At 42.2% G+C, this 20,140-nt stretch overlaps 1 protein-coding gene across 1 annotated transcript in view; it reads left to right on the plus strand.

Moving 5' to 3' along the window:
- The first annotated feature begins 875 nt into the window (after window positions 1–875).
- Window positions 876–20,140, plus strand: part of ELOVL2 (ELOVL fatty acid elongase 2) — a 56,008-nt gene continuing 36,743 nt past the window's right edge. Inside the window, exon 1 of the mRNA XM_052773578.1 lies at window positions 876–1,076. Coding sequence (XP_052629538.1) covers window positions 1,074–1,076 — 3 coding nt within the window. The 5' untranslated portion in view covers window positions 876–1,073. The remainder of the gene's footprint in view (window positions 1,077–20,140) is intronic.

The raw sequence follows: 20,140 nt of genomic DNA on the forward strand, positions 1-20,140 counted from the left end.
GCTCTGGTCAACAAAAGCGTGAACAGCCAGAATTGAAAGGGCAGCAATGGGAGCACATGTACGAACCTGTCATTTCTGACAAGTTTTCATTTAGCAAATAAAATAAAAATGAAGAATTTTAATATTTTAAGAAAGATTATTTTGATTTCACATGCCAAAGACTGCTTTATTACAAACAGGTGGAAAGCAGCAGGACATTTTCAATAAGCTTTGATAGTTTAAATAAATGTTTTATAGGAGGTATAAGGCTTTGTTAGCCTTTAGAACAAAAATTTTTGTTCTAAGTTTTGAAGGCACGAAATTTTGTGCTTGTTCCACCAAGCACAAAGCCTCTCCTCTTCCCTGACCTTTTTCTGGTTTATACCAGTGGCAGAGTTGTGACGGGGTCAGTAGCTCCTGCTCTGTGTGACTTTCACCTCTTCCCTAGCCAGCCTAAACAAACGTTTGCTTATCAATTCCTCCCTCGTAGACAGATCTCCAGGGAGATGCCACAGTTGGGTGGTAGGGCGACGTTGGTCTTCCTTTGGCACGGCGCGTGGACGATTCGGGGCTTCGGGTCAGAGAACTTCGGCTGCGAACACGAGCGCTGGGCTAGAGACCGAGCCCTCTGTTAAATGCAGCAGAGCCACGTCAGGATCCCAGCAGCCGGCCGGTGCCCCCGCCTGCTCCCGAACCGGCCTGTCAACGCAGACCCCTCTGCGTCGAGTCTTCCCGACGGTTTCGTCAAAGCCCGACGGCCGCTCTCCGCAGCGACGCCTAGGGCGGCGGTGGAAGACCACCCGTGGAAGACCCCCTTCCCCCGCTCGGCTGTTGCATTCCCGCCTGCCCCTCCGGCTGCGCGGCGGGGAGCCCGAGGAGCCCAGCGCCCCTCGCCCCGGCAGCGGGGAGGCTTCGGGGAGCGGGGAGCGGGCAGCCGGCCCTCCCGCCCCGTGGCCGCGGCGGGGGCGGGCGCGGCGGCGCCGGGGAGGAGGCGGCGCCTTATAGGGCGGTGGCGGCGGGCAGGGCCGGCAGAGCCGAGCCGAGCCGGGCCGGGCCGCCCCGTACCCTGGACAGCGCCTGCCGCCGCCGCCGCCATGGTGAGTGTCCCCCGGGCCGGCCGGGGACCCCGCCCGCCTCTCCCCCTTCCCGGGGCTGACTGCCAACGAGCCGCCGCTGCCCTTCTCGCCTCCCTGCCCCCCGCTCCTCTGGGGCCGGCTGCAAGCGGGGCCCCGCTGCCCTCCCTCCTCCCTCCCTGGCACTGCTCCCCCCGCTCCTAAAGGTCAGATTCGGGGTGTGCTTTTTCGGGGGGACACACACGCATGCCCTCAGCTGCCCCCCCCCCACCCCACGGCGAGGCACCCCGGAGGGACCCCCACGCTGTCCCCGCGGGGAGCCGAGAGGCGTGCGGGGACAGTCAAACGGGGGACCGGGGTGGCGGGCGGGGGGAGTAAGTGATGCGCAGCCCCCCTGCACGCAGCTCCCCAGGCGGCATGCGGGAGCATGCGGTGCACCCCCAGCCCCTCTGCCCTTCCCCGCTCCAGGCGGGTGCGTTTTTCTCCGTTTCGAGGTGCGTTTCTGCATGTTACATAAACAGATTATTCCCGGCGGTATGTTAATAGAAGCTCTTGTGTTAGTCACACCATCTGTAGCGGAACACTTTCTTTTTTTCCATGTAACGAATGAACAATAGAGTTTTAGATTCCAGTTTTGCGTTTAAGAGAATTGAAGTGGAACAATGCGGCCGCCTATTTAGCGAGTAGGACCATTTCCCCATAGTGCATCGTGTCTTTGCAGTCATAGTAACTTCCCCAAAGGAGCTCATCCTGTTTATAAACAGTAACGCATTAAGTGTAACACCTTACAAAATAGGACAGCATCATACAGGTATTCTGCAGCCTTAAAGTCTGAGGTACAGTGGGCCAGAAAGACTTGTCCAAGCTTGTTGTATCAGAAGCTTGGGACATGATTAACAACAGAACCTAGTTTTTATTTCGTATGGTTTAACAACAAAAATACTTTTTTTCAAATGTCTTTGCATCATATGTAGTAAATTCTGCCTCCCTTGCATAAAAATGAATTTGGAATTCCCCACCAGTGATTCAGACATGAATAATATTCAAATAGTCTTTCCATGAATTAACATGAGTCCTGTATCCATCTGCTGTCAGTCTGAATCTGTTTCTCCTATTTAGTCTATTTGCAAACAACTCAGACTTAGGATGATAGATATGAAAACATATATTGAAAATAATATTGAAGACGACCAGAAATGTTGCAGTAGTTTATGCCGTCTAGGACCCCCAGAATGACTTTCCACTACATTATTGAATTCCTATTTCTTACCATGTAGGGTGGAACACATACACAAAATATACGATTAAATTACCATGACTGCACAAAGCCAAAGTTAATACAAGCCATTGGTAATGTCTTCCTTATTGATATAGTGAAGGCAGTTACAAAGACACCCGGTGTTGCAGAATGTAATGTGCATTATTTATCAGTAACTGGTACAGCCAACATCCAGGTGCTCAGAAGTGCTGAGCCAACTGGAAAGGAAGTTAAAATAGCCTGAACCAGTTAAAATATTTCATTTTGACTCCTTCTAGGACTGAGATGAAGTCAGTTATACTGGTGCAAATCAGGAAAAATTCGTTGGTAACATAGGCATTGGCAACTTTGTACTAATGGAAATGATAGCTGAGACCTACCCTTAACCTGTTATTTCTGGTGTTTACAGCCATTTCATTAACCTGGAAATTATTCTTGAAAGAGCTAGCAGCAATATCCAGAAATCGCCATGCAGAGCTACACATGGGTTTCTATTAGCATGTTTTCCTCTTCTGTATCTCCAATAACCTTAGTGTTGAAAAGCTTCTGAGATTTCCCAAGCCCTGTTACTCATACATACAGGCATTCTGTGGGGAGAATGGCCAATTTGGGAAAATCCTTAAGGTGGTATAAAGGCTGAAGGTTGCTTGGGCTCTAAAAGTTTGAAAGAGTGTCCTTGGAGTATTAGCTACTGAATCTAAACCCTGAACTTTTGATGAAAACTGTTGCAATGATGGTAATGCAGGGTTAAAAGTTACAGCACATCGATGTCTAGATGGACCCGGAGCTCGGGGGTGGGGGGACACACAGACACAGGAGGATACTACCGAAGGTATGAGGAGCAAATGAATGACAAACATAGATTTTTGGCCCAAGTAGTGGGAACAGTATTTTACCGGTCCCTTCTCTAGTGGCATAGAAATAACCAAATATATGTCGCGCTAGTGTCTCTTCAACTCAGCTAAGAGAGTTTCTTCAGCATCCTGGGTGTTCAATCACTAATATTTGTAGAAAGTAGTACAAGGAAACTTTTTTTTTTTTTTGAAACTTCATTTTGCTGAAGTGGCAAACCACGGCCTTCATCAGGCTTTAAGTGTTTCCTCAGCAACCTCACCATATGAGGGCAACCACAGTGGGACGGTTCTTCTGTTTACGTAGTTCACTGCAGCTCTACTTACTTCAGTGAATCTAGGTCAAATTACACTGGCTCAGGATTTGGCTGCACCCTTGAACTTTAAACCGATTATAAATTTTGATTTGTCAGTGTATTTTCCATGGGGCCAAATCCCACTTTTATGGAGTAAGAGAGTGTATAACCTTGCACAGTGCACAGCAACTAATACTTACAAAGAGGCTAGGTAACACTAAGGTAAGCATAAACATGAGGACAGTGCGAAGCTCTATTTAGTAACTTCAAGTATCTGTACCTCTATGATAATCCAGCTGCAGAAGGGTTATATAGACAGGAGCTAGAATATTTTTAAAATTCCCTAAGAGACTTTGATAACTGGCATAATCTGAAATCAATGAAGACAGACACCTAACTCTTCTGAGAATTCATAAGCATCGTGGCCACCATATCAGTGTATGATGCTTGATGTGGGCATACACTGATTGCAGGACATACAGAAAGGACCCTAGACAGCAACAAATCCTTCCTCTTTGTTGGCAGTAGCCAAAACAAAACCCTGCTTCGTTGTCCATTAGTATTTGTTAATTGCCCTGAGCCCCTCCTGAAGAAGAGTATTGCAAAGACAATGTTCCAGCCCCTGAACATTGACACACAAACTGGAAGAGGACATCTTCTGCAGACAGAGATCAATCCAGCACAAATCCACGACTGACATAGGAGCCAGTGCCAGAGCACCCACTGCCAACAAGATCTCTCCAGCTCCATCAGAGTGAAAAGGTAGCAGACTTCAGCAGCCCTGCCATCCAGAACCACGACAGCAAGCCAGGGTTGTGCCAGCTGATACAGAATTAATAAGCTATGAGAAAACATGCTTGGAAACTGCATATAGAACAGACAAAGGGACATAAGTACTTTCACAGGAACTCAAGAAGACGTGCTGAAGCCTTTTGCACATGATGGGATTGATTAAAACCAACCTCCAGGACCTGAAGTAAGAGTCCAGTGTTTCATTTGCCTAGTTATAGATACCTGCTTATCAAAACCTGCACGCTGGCCTCGGTGTTGATCCCTTTCATGTCTAGGAAGATCCTTTGATTCTTTAAGGCTGATCATTGTATCTTCATTACAAGCAGTCTGACCTATGAAAAGAAACAGACTCCTGTTGTTCATGAGGCACTTGATTTTACATTCATTTAGTTTAATAGCATCTTTTGATTTTATTAAAGAAAAAAGTTAATCAGATGCAAACAGTTTAAAATTGAACCACCGACTCAATTAAAAGTTGGGAAAAAACCTGCAATAGTATTTTCTTTAGGTATTAGTAAGCTCCAGTTTAATGTAAATATAAAGGGCTGGTTTATTCCCCAATCTAAGCCAGCTTCAAGTGTAAACCAACAGAATCACATCAGGTAGGAATTTTTCCTGATGTTCTCATGCCGTGCTATATAAGAGTTTTGTTAAATCACTGCCTGTAAAACTGATTTAGAAGCTGGGGCATTGATAGGCCTCATACAAATTGAGTCTGAAGTCCCTATTCAATCATAAAGTAGTATGTCACAATTGCAGCCTGACTTGTAATTAAAGAAGGTAAAGGAGAAAGGAGGGAAGTTAGGAGGATGAAACTAAGCATACCACTGGTTGTTCAGAGCCAGAAAGCTGCTGGGATGAGTCTGCCTTGTGAGGCAATGGTGGAAGGGCACGAGGATTGCCCAGCTGCAACAGAGAAGAAACACCTTGCGAGACTGGGGCCTGCAGCTCTGCCACATTATAAATGCCACGCTTCAGACTTCAAGCGTATCAAATTTATCAGCCACTTTGTAAGTGCGTGGCAACAGCTGAGCTTATAAATCCGTTATCTGCGTACACCCCCCATGGCTTGCCTGATCATATGCTAAATACATGGGCCACAAGATCTGAGTGACTGCATCTTTACCCCCAGGACTGCTGCACAGCTGACGAGTTCAACATGAAATAAAGTGAATATTTATGTCTTCTTATCTACCTAAGTAACACCAAAAGACACTTTAGTTCTTGAGGGCTAGTTATGCTCAGATCTAGGAGGGTAAGAGGGAACACTTTACATCTTCAAGGGTATAACAATTAACTTTATATTGGCATTAATACTGAAACTACTCTGATTTGATGTCAATCTAACAACAACTGAGTGGGTTTTTTAAATACTAAGTTCACCTAGGTAATGACTTTTAAACTGCATTGCATTTCCTCTTCCTCAGTCAAAACTGACCATGATAAATTGGTAAAGGTCAGATGTCCCAAACCAAAGGAAATCAAACCCCATGTGGCAGATATTTCTATATGAAGATGTGTAATTAGAGAATAAAAAATTGAGACTGTTTTCATCACTGTTGGGAGACATTTTGATTTTTTTCCCCTAAGAAGGACAGATTCAGAAATGAAGCAAGAAGTACTTCATATTCTGTGTCATTATTTGAGAGTCAAACACAGCAAGAAATGGATGTTGGAAGTAGGGTGGCCAAGTTTTAAATAAATATCCTAAAACCAAGCATAAGGAAGCTCAACAAAACCATTCGTTCCCTAGTTCTTACACGTCCCCTAAAGTATGCTAGTCAGTAGTTACCATTCATGATGCTTTGCAGCTAGCAAAGACAATGTGGTACAGCAACCTAACGGGGGTAATAACTTACACATGAAGAAAAGCCTACAGCTGGTTTTGTTTCTTCTCTGTGACAATAGCTGATGCAGTTTACAGACATTCTGTGTCATTGGGGCCTTACCACGCAGCACAGTCATTAGCATTTTTACTTTGTTTTGAGAAAAGCATCAGTCTGGGTGTTTCCATGGTATAATGGGTTTAAGAGTTTTGGGCTTTAAAATTCCAGTTATATATGGATTAAACTGTAGGATACCTACTGTCAGGGTTAACAGAGGAAGGGAGCTAATTAGCTTGTGCACCCTCTTATCCTGTGCCAGCAGACTGTGCTCAGTTAGTGGGGTTCCATACACTTTTAAGAAAAGGTGTCCTTAGAGTTCATTAGCCTGATTTAGGGTTTTAAAAGAGGTAAATTTAGAACTGTTTTGGACGAGGAGACATAAGAGAACTTCCATACTCTCTTTTTGTCTTCCTTATTAAACTTGAAAATCAACTGTCATTTCCTTTCCTCTCCTTACCCAGTCTTCTTTAATCAGGATTGAAGTCCAAAACATGAATTAGCATTTGAAATCCAGGTTTTTGCCTTCAAGGATTTAAGGGAGAAATGGAAGAAAAAACATTAAGGACCAGTCAACAGAACAAGAAGATATTTTCCTCTTCAAATGTTGTTTTGTGTTCTCAAGTGACACTTTGGAAAACATGCATCAGATTCTGTTTCTTTATTTCCCTATAGTACATATGCATTTTCACAGCCAGCTTGAAGTAGAAAAATACTTTGTTTCTAGCATTTTGCTGTGAGCATGGATAAAACCGTTCCAAAAAAGAAAGTGCCTTCAAACTGGCAGGGAATAAATGGTTGGCAAAGTTGTCGAGGGTGATTTCCATGTCAGGGAATTGGCACATCTTTTGGTAAGGCGGTTCTGAATAATACCATCCATGCCCGCTTTCTCTCCAATTGCTGGCTGCAGCCAGCCAAGTTCCTTCTATTGCAGTTTAAAAGGTCAGGTATGGGGTCATGCAAGTTCTGCATCTGCTAGAAGTTGGTATTTGTGACAGAACAGTGTTTTATTATGTACACAGTTTAGTTCTTTCAGTGTTTGTCAATAGTCCATGCAATTCCAGGGGGGAAAACCCATGAAGTCTATTTCCATATTTATATGCTTGTCAATCTATTATTTAAATCTCTTTACGTACTAAGTAGTTTAATCAATTTGCACTACTGACTGGCTGCTCAGAATTACCCTCCTCCTCAAATTCAGAAGCTTGTCTAGTATGAAAACTATCCAATGCAATGCTTATAGAAACAGCTGTGTCTGTCCTCTCGGCTGTTAGGGTTACCTGCCTTCCTAGAGTAACACTTCAGCGTTACTTCGCTGTTACACCAGAGACTGAACTGTGGCTTAAAATCAGCCCTTCTTACCTAGGAGTACTTTCTTAACCTTTTCTAGACTTCTGAGATGTATCTTTTAATATTGATGGAAGGCTATGCATGAAGCCAGACAAAACCTCCGTCTTTTCAAGTTTATGGAAGAAAAAGAAAAATCAAAAGACATCAGAAAACAAACATCAAAAACCAGTTCAGATTAGCAAAGTGTTTATAGGTTCCTGTCTTCCTCCCACCTTCTACTGCTGCTGAAAGCAGAAGTGAGAGATATCTTCTAACCTACCAGTATGGAGGTGGCTTTGATTTCAGCAGTTATCATCACTCTCCAAATACTAGACACCTTATTTCATATGAGTTACTTAAGAAAACCAAATCTCCCCCAGATCAGGTCCTTCCATTGAAAAAGATATTAGAAGACTCTGGATCCACCCTCAAAAGCACCCTTGGAAATTTTGCCTCTTTGAATACTGAAGCTACTGACTTTATCTGGAAGCTTGATGAGCAAGAGCTGTGAGAAGGTAGCACTGAATCAGTCCATCCCCAAAACCAGACAAGTATATCACGTCTCTAGTCTTATGGCATTCTCTCCAACTTCCAGAGCTCTTTTTTTCTGGCAGAAGGTTAGTTACATATCCTAGGATTTTTTTTTTATTTTTCTGATATGCGTCAAAAGCATCACAGGATGTTCATGCTCCCCTTTAAATGCTGAGATACAGCTTGTGATTTCTTGGTGCTAAAACACATTTGAAACTTGGCTCAAAAATAGGTAATTTGTGCAAGGAAATAGAAAAGGCAGCATTTAGCTTTATTCCTCTGCAAAATACCAGTAGCTCTCCATTTCAGTGAAAAGCAATATTGAGAACCTTTTGGTTTTAATGCAGTTATTCCTTCCTTACTGCTACAGACTTTGTAAGCCTGCATTTTAATAGTATCTTCAAAAAACCTTGGAAGATAAAAGACTACATGAGAGTTATTCTGCTTACAATAACTAAAAGAAAAATTCAAAAATATTCCCCATAACCTACCCTGGAGGGAAAAGCACTGCTTTTTTTTTTCCCCTTTTACATTTACTAAATTACCAGCATAATTTTATTTCAAATCAGGTATCACTGAAATGTCCCCTCAGGACTACATTTAATACAAATTTTTTCACAAAATAATTTATTTTTCATCAAGCAGGAAGTTATTTCCTTCTGTTTGCCAGACACCTTTGGGAGATGGCAGAATTCAGATCAGAAAGTGTTTTGATGGAAAGGTGCAAAGTTAAAAGCCAAGCCAGAGAACAATGTCATGAGGGCAGGTGTAGAAGGGAAGCAACACAGCACTATCCTGTTTTTGCCTCTAGGTGTGTTTTCATGAGTTTAAAGGAAGGTAAGTAGTTCAAAATTCTGGCTCATTACACTTCAGGTTTTGCTGAAACTTGGTATGCATGCTGCAAGCACTCAAAAATACTCAACAACTTCTGAGCACTCAGTAGGTTAAGGAACATCCTGATGAGCTGAAAACAAGAAAGCCATACCAGTCCCCTAGCCTTCAGCAAACTCAGGGGTTCATGTGCTCGTGTTTCTTTTACAAAGGTGTCCCCACACCCCTCAGTGCTCCTCCTCCAAATATGAACGGCATTGATAAGACACTGATGCAAATGTGATTCTCAGCAGTTCTCATTGGATGCAATAAGGTGGCTATTTAAGTGAAGAGGATACAATATTGTTGAAATAATGGTGTCATGTAAATTAACAAAGTACTCACTGTAACATGGGCATCTGTGTTGCAGAAAGCAAAACAAGATCATTAAACACCTATGACACTTCTTTCATCAATCCAGAATTAGAAGAGGTTTGAGAATTTGTTACCTGAAACGATCTTGCACTTGACTCAAACTAGTTTGGGATATATTTTGATCAACACTCAGTTGATCAGATCTTCAGGTTAATACTGCAGGTAAATGCATCTAAATTATGAAGGAGAAGTGTCATAGTCAGAATGAAGGAAGCATTCAGTTCCATTAGAGCCCTCAAATAACACAGTGCTTATATCTAGCTGGAAAAAGTACCAAAGGACATCTTCAGACATCACCTTTCTTTCTCAGCATCTTCCTAAAAGAAGTCATTTCAAATAGGTGGTTTTCTTTAAAACCAATAATACTTGCAATTCTTTTATTTTTATTGCTTACTTAACTCTCACAGATATCACACATTTGCTCTCTCACCACATTTACAGATTGCACAGATTTAAACAGAAATGTATATTTCTTACTACAGGCTGTTTTCCAGGGGAAATTCTCTTGTTGCTGCTTTTTTTCTGTAACACCTTAACTCTCTATATTTACTAACTAGATTTACCACCCTTTGCCACTTCTGTCAGACAACACATTTTGCTATCAAATAATTATTCTGTGTTTGCTAGTTAGTTTTTCTTCCCTTAATACTTTTTTTTTTTTGAGGATAGAAGCTTCCCATTTTATCTGTCTTTAAGGATATCTGTAGTGATACTTAAAGCAGCTGCAGGTGCCATCAATGCTACTTCTACCTTGTCCTGTAAAACAAGTGTATTTATTACATTTACTTCTAAGAAATTTTCATCTCTTCAAATAGTTATTCCCAACAACACACATTTAATGCAAAGTAAGAAGTGATGCTTCTCCTTCTTTGAAACAGTAGTAAAACCAAAGAGACTTGGACCATCTCCTTCACTTGTTGGAAACTTGAGCTCATGAGGATATTCATTTTCTGGAAAAAGGTATGTGATCAGTGCCTGTGATGTATATCAGGTCTCAGACAGTTCAAGTTGACCTTGCCAGCAACTCTGTTTTCCTCTTGTCAACTATCTGTCCACTACAGTGCAGCGCTGAACCTCACCAATACTTAACCATCGAGGGAAACAATATTTTTCCACATGATCTCTATCTTTCTAATGGCTGTTTGTTCTAAGAATCAATTAATAATTAATAAATCCAGATAGGTGCGGCAGTCACTGCGGTGCAGCGTTCTCATGTAAACGTGATGTCACATGGAAATTCCCAACTCTGATGACACTTGATTTTACAAGTCAGCTTAGGCTGATCCTATCAGATGATCTCCCCGAATGATGAAGAAAGCTGTGTGAAAAGCCTCTACCAAGAAAGCAGATCTTCTAATGCTGGACATAATCAAGAAAACACAAAATGTATTGCAAGACCAGCATACCCACTGAAGCAGTGAATGTCTCCTAGTTGTGCTTTCTTTCCATAATATTAGATGTTGTGACATGCTCATCCTTTAGAATTTTCCTGGTTTTACTTTTCTTCTTTAAATCAGCAGTTACTTACAAGTGAAATCTAGCATCAAACCAATAAATTAGAAGAAAAGTGTTTATTAAAACTCATAAGCTTGAAATCTGTTTGATTTTAACGTACAGATTTTAGAAGCAGATATTTTGCCCTAAAATCTCAGGCTTCTTTCCCAGAGTGAATTATAACTACCTAATTGAAAAGCTTCCTATACTGAGTTTTGTACCTGCATTCCTCACACAGCAGTGAGATTGTTTTGTATGTGGGTAATGACCTCAAAGTAAAATTGAAAGGCTTTGCATGTGTTGGAAGATTAAGCCTGAAACCTTAGAAGCTGGGATCTGCATTCTCTAATCCACAGCAGCATGCTACAAACACCTCCTCCTCTTCCATTCTTTTCCTTCCCCTTTTTTCACTTGCATCCCTATAAATAGTTCAGGAAAGGGTCTACGCATTTGGGCAGCAACTAGGCAAGAAATGGTATAGCAAACAACTGCAAAACAAGGACAACCCATTTCTCTAATGGGCAAATAGTCACGAGCAGACTTCCTTCACACAGACTGTAAGAACAAGAACAAAGCTGTAAATTGAGTGTTGTTACTCTTAAGGATGTGGCTAAAGCAGGCTACAACATGACCTATCTTAGCAGTCTCTGAATGGAGAGCAACGGAAAGAACACACGCACGCACGTTAACCTGCAACACTAAGCTACTTTGCTGGATTCGTTCATTCCAAGTTTTGAAGAGAAATTAAAATACAAGGGCTCTGCTCCTGGCAGTGGATCTGGTGAGCCTAGCCAAGTGGACCATTGTGCCCATGTGGAGCTTTGCTGGTCTTTTCAGCAGCCAGCACAACATCTACCCATACCTGGTGGGTTATCATTACGCAATGAACACACCCCCTTGTAAATCTCCTGCTTCTTCCAGGTCCATTCCCACATGGCAAGGGAACGGGAATATGTCCTGGTTTACACCTTGTATAATTCAATAATTTGAGCAGGTTACACAGGATATATATCAGGGTAGATTTGGATGCATTGTGCCTTTGGGAAGGTAGGTAGCCCAGTTCAATTAAATGTTTACAGGTACAATTTTCCACAAAGGCAATACAGCTGGGCAGAATTCATCTCAGTAGCTTTACATGAAGATTGAATAAGACATTCAGTAGCAGGTTTGGGAAACAAAGCAAACACATAGGCATTATTATAGATATGTTTTGGGGGGTTTTAATCCCACATTTTTCCTTTCTGGGTTTTCTGACTTTACAGAAGTCAGTAATAATCTTAATTTACACATATTCTTTTTAGATATAATTCTAGCTTTACTGTGGCAGGGAAAGCGTGACTAACTTCTACCGCACGTAAATTTGTGAAAACAAGAACTTAGTGTTTTAGCTCAGTAAAAATGCAGGATGGAGGGACTTCAGTTTGGGGGATCTATGCTGAAGAAGTTACTACAAAAGCCAAGCAAGGATGTGAACATGCCTGATCCTGTTCCAGCTGTGCCAGTAAATGAGATTACCACTCCCAGCCACACAGCACCATCCCTCTGCTGCAGGTCACTATCCTGCACAGCTCCTCACATGGGTATTGCATAACTTCATTTACTCAGGGTGAGCCCAGTTGCCAAAGAGCTCCTACTTGGATAGTTTTGATTAACCAGAGTCACTTTAACAGGACTACGTGGCAGTTGTACAACCAGCACTGGCAAGAGGTCTGTGGTGGTGTTCCCAGCCCAAAGGAAGCACAGCTGAGAAGCCAGTGCGCAGCGACTTTCATGTCGCCTGAAATCCAACAGCTCTCTAGCTCTGATTTGGTTTTTGTTTATGCTTATAAGGAGCTCAGTGCAGTTGAATAACTGCATCAGCTGGAGATGGTTTTGCTCATGAGGATGAACATATTTTCAGGACCACTGTTTTTTCTGAAAAACTGAGGTATCCTATGCTATAATTGTCTATTTGCTCCTAGAAGTTTTTATACTTAAAATATTCTTCTGTACACAATTCAGTAGCTATGGCAATTTTAAAATACTTTAGGAGCATGAGATTAATAGTAGTGAGCTTCAGAAATTCATAATACATTGACTATAAATACAGAACACAGTTAAGTGATGCAAACAAAATGTGCTGCATTTTGTTTTTCTTATGTACAGTACCTTTAGCATTATATATATTAGAAGCCTATTTTTATCATCTCCATCCTGACTAGGTGAATTGGTTATTAGTTTGGTTTGAACACAGGTATTAATTCCATATATGTACAAAGCTGTCAGTTTTGCCAACAGCTCTCAATCTTTCTTTTTTGTTACATGCTTCACAGGCTGTATTCAATCTTCTAGACTGTTGTTCTTAGGAAAAGTGTGTCTATAAAGGGAATTAGCATTGCATGAAAAAGTCTTAATTAATGAATTAGTTAATAGTAGATATTTTACAAGTTAAGTTTGTGACTTAGGGTTTTCTGAAGGGCTGCTGACAATTGTCTGTCAAAGAGTAGAAGATATAAAGAAAAAACCCTAAGGCTTTATTTTAATTTTTTGTATGTTTATATTTTAATATTTTATTTTTATTTAATTTATTGTATTTTAAAGAGAGAACCCCACAGCCCTACTTTTATGTCAGCCCAGAGCAGCTAGAAATGCTACCCACCAGGTTTCCAAGTACTTCTGTCTTGTCATCCCCCCACCACCCCCAGGAGGCGAGTGCCCTGCCACACTGGTACGAGCCTTTTAAGAAACTCAGGCAAAACCATTCAGCCAGGGAGAGCCCCGATCAGGGAACACATTTTAGAAAATCCTTTTTGATCCTCCCTGCCTGTAACAGGAGGGGCAGGCAGTCCCTTGCACATTAATCCCTGCCGTGGGGACATAGTGTTACGTTGCAGACATCTGGGACGGCAACCAAGAAATCTACTTCTTCGGCATAGAGTACCCTTTGTCTTACTGCACTGCCAGGATTGTGGGAAAACCAGAGCTCTTGCTTTTGGAGTTGGGTTTTTTTAACTTTCATTGTCCAACAAGCCATGCAATCCTGTGCAAGACCTAGGATCTTCTATTCATCTTAGATCTTGAAGTTTGCTACAGTAGAAAATTAAGATGTTTTCACAGTACTAGAAAGGATATGTTGTCTGTTTGTCTCTATTGCTTTCTCCAGAATGATGTCCAAACATGTACACCAAGTACAAAATAAAGCCCTGCATGCATTATACTAACTTACGAAATCAGCTTCTCAGCAGCAACAAAATCTGTCTAAAAATAGCGAGGAAAACAAAATTATCAAGATATGGCATACTGAGAAAACTGAGCTGCCTTGTAAACTTGCTGCTGTAATTCTCCCCTACCATTTCATTTGCTCCCTATCCCCATCTTGTTTATTTATTGCATGGGTCTAAACTTAGGATGCAAGCCTTTTGCTGCAAAAACTGTGTAGTTGCAGATATGGCATATGTTGGTCAGATGCTGTATACCCAGGCGTGCCTTTGGGGAATATTCTGTTCCAAAATGAAATAACCTGGTAAATTCAAAGCCTTAAAAGGGTAATTACCATCCTTTCCTCTGGTAGAATTATTTTCCCATGCTTCTCAAAGTGCAGCTGGCTGTCTTGCTCTTATAAAATGAGAAGTGATACACTGCCTCTTCATTATGTAGTTTGGTTAGGCATCCTTTACCAAGTCTAGTTGTCAGGGCACAGGTATGTTAAGCTGTGCGGGCTTTTGTATTGCTGATGTAAAATTAATTCTGATACTGCTCTGTCTTCCCAACACCTTGTGAAGTCAACAAGAGCTGAACAGACCATTAAGGAAGCAACTGTAAGAGAATTAATCTCTCTCTCAAAAAAAAAAAAAACCCAAACCCAAACAACCTCATTGGGGTTCTTCACTTGTAACTTAAGGACCTTGCTGCTCCAAAGGAAACTTTCTCTTATTCAAGCCAGGACCAGTTGCCAAGGATTGTTGCTTTGCCTGAGAAGGTGATTTATTCACTCAGGCTACTAGAAGGAGGCAGAATTTTTTATCTATCCTTTCATTTTTGACTAATTTCCTTTTTGTTTATTCCCTCGCAGTCATACAGTCTTGTCACATTGTCACTGACAGGAATTATGCTCTGTCTCAGGTCATACTGTCGTTTTAAATCTGATTGTTAGAGCAAAGGAAAAATGAGGTCAATAATTTCTACCATTTTCTTGGGAACTGACAAGCTACATCTGAGGTCTCCCTAGAGAAATCTTCTTTAATTACAAGTTAAGCTGATGTTCCCCTGTGTAGCAGGTAGAATTGAGCAGGATTACTTTTAAAAGGATTGCAGTGATCTGCTTTGGTGACAGTTTCATTTTGAAATTCTGATAACAAGCAAGAGGATGGATTATAAAGATATGGTTCTTGGGAGCGTACACAACTGACACATACTGCAAATTGGGCCACAGCAGCCACCCTTCCTTTCTGCTCTTCTTTTAAGGCTAGCCAAGTTCTATTTTGAGCACTATGATTGCCATGTATTATTTTAGCGATTACTTAATATGATTGTAAAGAACAGAGCAAAAAAAGTTTGGAAATTGTAGAAGGGAAATCCTGCAAGCAGTGGTTCCAGAAAGGGAATTTTTCATCCTGGAGACAATATAACACTCAGTCTTTTACAAGATAAAACAATGAAAAACGTGTAATAGGCTGAATGCTTTCAAGTATTTAAATTATGAATAGATTTTGGGAAACCAAGTAAACGTTAATGGGTTCTTAAATCACTTTCATTCTAACCCATGGAACTGTAGTGCAGAAGCCTTCCAAATTCCTTTTCCTCATACTCATAAAAAACCCCAAACAGCTAATTTTACAAAAACAATTTATCTCACAATGATCTATGATCTGACAGTAGTAGCATGGCCGGTAAAACAAGACCTACCTTATTTTATGCTAGATATTAATATTTTCTATGGCTCCTAACAGGTTGCATAGTCCAGAAGCAAAGACTGATGTCTGAAATAACTCACATACTTAGTGTTTTCATGGAAATTGTTCTGCTTCTTAAGGCTTACTCACCTTTGGTGTTGATGGTGCTTCAACCTGACTGGAGTCCTGACAGAAGCCATTAGGCAGATATTCCTCCACCTAGGTCCTTCTTCCCACGTGCGGGATTAGTGTGCTTAGCACTGGGCAGGACTACAAAACAAAGCGAAAAGAGACCTCTTGTTAAACAAAACTAAAAATCCCAAAGCAGAAGGAGCCTAAATATTAGTGCCATTTCTCCAGAAGTGAAAAGCCTGGAGTATGTTGGCTCCTCAGCTGAAAACAGCTCAAACTCCCATTTCGTATGGGAGCACACCAACCATCAACTGATAAAGCTTGAGAGAAGAGTGTTTCTCCACAGTCTCCTGGCCATAAAGGCCTGTCATGCAGAACTGAGGTGCTCACAAAGTGCCTGCTCCAGGCAATCTGGTTTCAGGAGTTTTACACCAAGTAAAACGCTGCACAACTCACTCTGCATACGTAACCGCGCTAAAGCAATACATGCTGGGTTTTGGTTTTTCTTAATGTGTGACTATAAATTTAGCAGTACAAGGCAGAACTTGCTATTCTACTTTACTACAGCTAGAACCTAGCATTTTCAGAGAGACGTAAGAACTATGATAGTTTGTGAAGCCTTATAGTATCAACAGTTAAACCCTTGTCTCTTGGAGGGGGAAGAAAAAAAAAAAAGCAGGGTATTTTTTGTTAATTAGGAAGAGAGAAAAACACACACACAAAGCTTTTATATGACAATTTTTTTTTAGAAAGGTTTAGAATGTTAGGAAAGCCCAAAATAAATTTAATTTTTTTCCTTTCATTGCATTTGGTTATCGTCTATTGCATTTCCCCAAACCACCTTATGTGCAAGAACACCTCATGATTCCATAAGCTTTTGTTTTAGAGAAGCATTGTTGCAGCAGCAAGGGTTGCCTATAGATTCTCACCTGTAAAAACCAAGAACCAAAGTCAGCACTGAGGGTGGGTATTGCAGCTATAGATAAGGATGAGATGGATTGCAGCTGACACAGGGCATGCATCTGCACTGTGGTTATGACTGCAAGCAGGATGGAGTGCAGGTGTGTTGTATAAAAGACCAAGCATAGCTGGTCTCCTTGGGTCAGTCTCCCAGGTGTGTGCCCTGTTCTGCTCCTGGACCAACTGCTGCAGGCAGGGAAGCCAAGCCCGAGAGGTGTTTTCCTTCCTGCTCCATCAGAGGAGATTCCCAGACAGGGCAGGTTCACTGGTAACCATCAGTAATAACAGGTCTCTGTACAGAAATCACAGGTGTTGAACCTCTGAGAGAAACATGCACCAAACTCATTTTTGGTATGTCGCACTATCTTTCTGTTAGCATTCAGCACATTAACCTGGAGCTTGTGGTTGTTGCTGTATGTCAAATTCTCCCGTCAGAGGGAATGCTGTAGCTGCACAGCTCTGCACGTGTATTTTATGTATATTTTTCCCCGCTATGACTGACTTAAGCATGGCTGGAAACTGGTCCAAGATGCAGGAGGGAGATGGGGATACATGCTGCTTCTCCCATCCCTAAGCCCTCTTCTGCTCCTAGCATCCCCATCCGCTCATTTGTATTAAACTCAGCGATGAAGATGCATCACTACAAACACCAAATTGCGTCAGGCACCCATTTCAGTCCACATGAAGAAAGGGAGCCCCTTGCACGGTGCACGCTGTTTGGGGGGGGGCAATGAGCAAGCTCACCAAAGGGCTCTGCTTCCTCAGCGTGAGGGGGTACGAGTGCCACATGGGCAGCACAGCAAAGGCTCTGCCTTTAGTAGGCCACCGTTTCTCTTAATGCTCTCTGCGAATAATACTCCGAGAGCCATAAGATGCCCAAGCAGGGGGTTGTTAAGAGAGCCCTGTCCTCTGACTCTTATGCAGGCCACCCAAACTCACAGTCCACAGAGGAGGACATGGAAGTTTCTCAACCTTCAAGCCTCAAAGTCATCTGCTTCCCTTTCACCAGAAGGAAAGCACTTTTATTTAAAATACTGAAAATAACACAGGAAAGGATACTGAAGGATGGGGTTGGCTTTCTGGTACTAGCTGCTTTAGCAGAAAATGGGAATTAACTCAGGGCAGGTCTGTGCCAAGTCCCTTCTGGCCTTACTCTTTTCTGTGGAAGCTTCTAGATCTGCCCATGGGAACTGTTGGTTTGAGACTCTCTGCTGTTTCTCCACCCTGGGCGATGAGGAGGGATGTTTCCCAGGCCCACAGTTCCTATTGCTTTACTATTCCAGTCTGGTTTGTGGATGGAAACACCCACAAAAAGTACCATCAGCATAAGTGGAACTGCATAAAGGTGACATTATTCACCAGAGATATATGGAGACCACAGGGAAACTTGGTTTAGGTACACATTTCCTGACAGACCACTTTCTAACTCCTCAAAGAACAGAGGTATATTATCAACTGGAAAGATTTCTGCTGAACTGTTGCAATCAACTCTGGCAGAGCAGAGACTGTTTTAATATCAAGTATGAGCTTGAGATTATGTGAAATAATGAAAAAACCTGATAGAGGAGAAAAGGCACTCTGAAATCCTATTCCTGAACATTCAGGGAGCAGCTGGTGGGTGAAACTCATTGAAGAGCCTCACCCTTCCTTGCAACAGAGCACATTTAGGACCTCCTTTCTGCCTGTACCCCAAGGAAAAAGTAGAAGGTTTCAAGACTGCCACTGCTTAAATGTGTAGTGGCCACACCTGTAAGCCGTTAGGCCCCAAAGAAGCCCTCTCCCCTCAGAGGGATGTGCAAATACCTTCCAAAGACCTCAGCATACTGGGACTCACAGGCAAGCTATGGAAGGCAGCACGCAGAACTCCACTCTCCTTGCTATCACGCAGCATAAGGATAAGAAGAGATCTGATGGAGAACTGCTTTTCCCTAGAAAATTAACCTGAGAATCAGTAGTCTACACAGTGTCACTGCAGGTACTATGCAGGGTGCCTTTGTAACCCAGCAATGCCCCCAAAAAACCACTAGTGGGAGAAAAGAAGGGGTAGGAGAGGTTCCTTTTACAGCAGATCCCCAACACCAGTCCTTGCAGTCTGCTACAGAGCACAGGCATGCTGAGGGTGCAGTTTTACAATATGGGATGACATGCTATTGTCCTTATTTTCAAACACTAACAGGCACAAATGCTGCAGTCCTCAGTCCAGACTGGAGTGAGGAATCTATTCTACGAATCCTCTACATTGGTCTCACAGAAAGATTCCTGTTCATTTTAAGATTTTTCTACAAGTCCAGGCCTAATAAAGACAGCTTGCAGTAAGGGTAATTAATGAACAAAATACTAACCAGTTTGGTTTCTTTTCTTGTTGTTTTTTAACCTGACTGTTACTGCAGGATGGAAGCAGCAGTTTCAGTGATGCTTTTGTTTCTAGAGGTAAAGCAGAATGGCTTTGAAAATAAAAATAAAGCAAGTGGCTAACATTAAGTCAAAGCAAACCAAGAAAAAACCCAACAGACTAGCATTTATGCTTTGACGTGCCATTTTTCTGGATTCCTTTTCAAAACTGCAGTTTAAATCTGACACATAGCAGCGTCATGACACTAGATTTTTGCTTGGTTGAAGCACATATGCTAGGAAACTTCTGAGCCCTACAAAACTGCTGGCGAAGCAGGGGTGGATGTGAAGGGAGAACTAGATGCTGCACAGGGCTGTTTGTTAGCTTTATTCCTTCAATCATTCAACTTCTTTTTCAGGGTACCTATGCCCAAAATTTAGAACCCAGCTGCCACATGATGTTGGCGGCTCCTAAATTCTCTAGGTGTTGCATGTTTCCAGTAGTAACAGCACCTGTATTTCTGTATATAACTATACTGGTCCAAGCTCCTAAACCCTGGGAGCATTCTCGAGCCATGCCTTCCTTGCCCTCCCTCCCCTGCAGGACATGGTTTTCTAAGCCTGGATTTGAGATTGCCACATATAGACCAAAACGAGGTACTTATGATGCTGCCAAGTCCACTACCTTATCATTCCCATTAATTCAATGCATACAGCCCTCACCTATTGTATGGGAGGCCAAGCTTCAAACTGCTCTTCTACCTAACTTCAACTCATATCACATCTTTTTATGACTTCCCTAACCACTTGGGCTGGCACATCCCCCTAAATGTCTGAGCATCGTCAGCCATCACCAGCATGAAAGAAAGGTGAAAAATTGGAACTGAAGTCATTCATCTCAACATCCGGATTCTAGTCCCTGCTCAGACATATACTGAACTATTTCTTGGGGAGACAAGAACTGCAGTAGAAATGAAGAAAAATAAATTCCAGAGTCAACTGCTAGTCTAAGGCTCAGGGCAGATGGAGACTACAAGCTGAAAACCTGCTGACAGATTAGACAGAGGGCAGGTGTGAACACCAATATCACAGGAGCATCTGGCACACTGGCTGCT

Source organism: Harpia harpyja, chromosome 1 (assembly GCF_026419915.1).
Source record: "Harpia harpyja isolate bHarHar1 chromosome 1, bHarHar1 primary haplotype, whole genome shotgun sequence".
NCBI lineage: Eukaryota > Metazoa > Chordata > Aves > Accipitriformes > Accipitridae > Harpia > Harpia harpyja.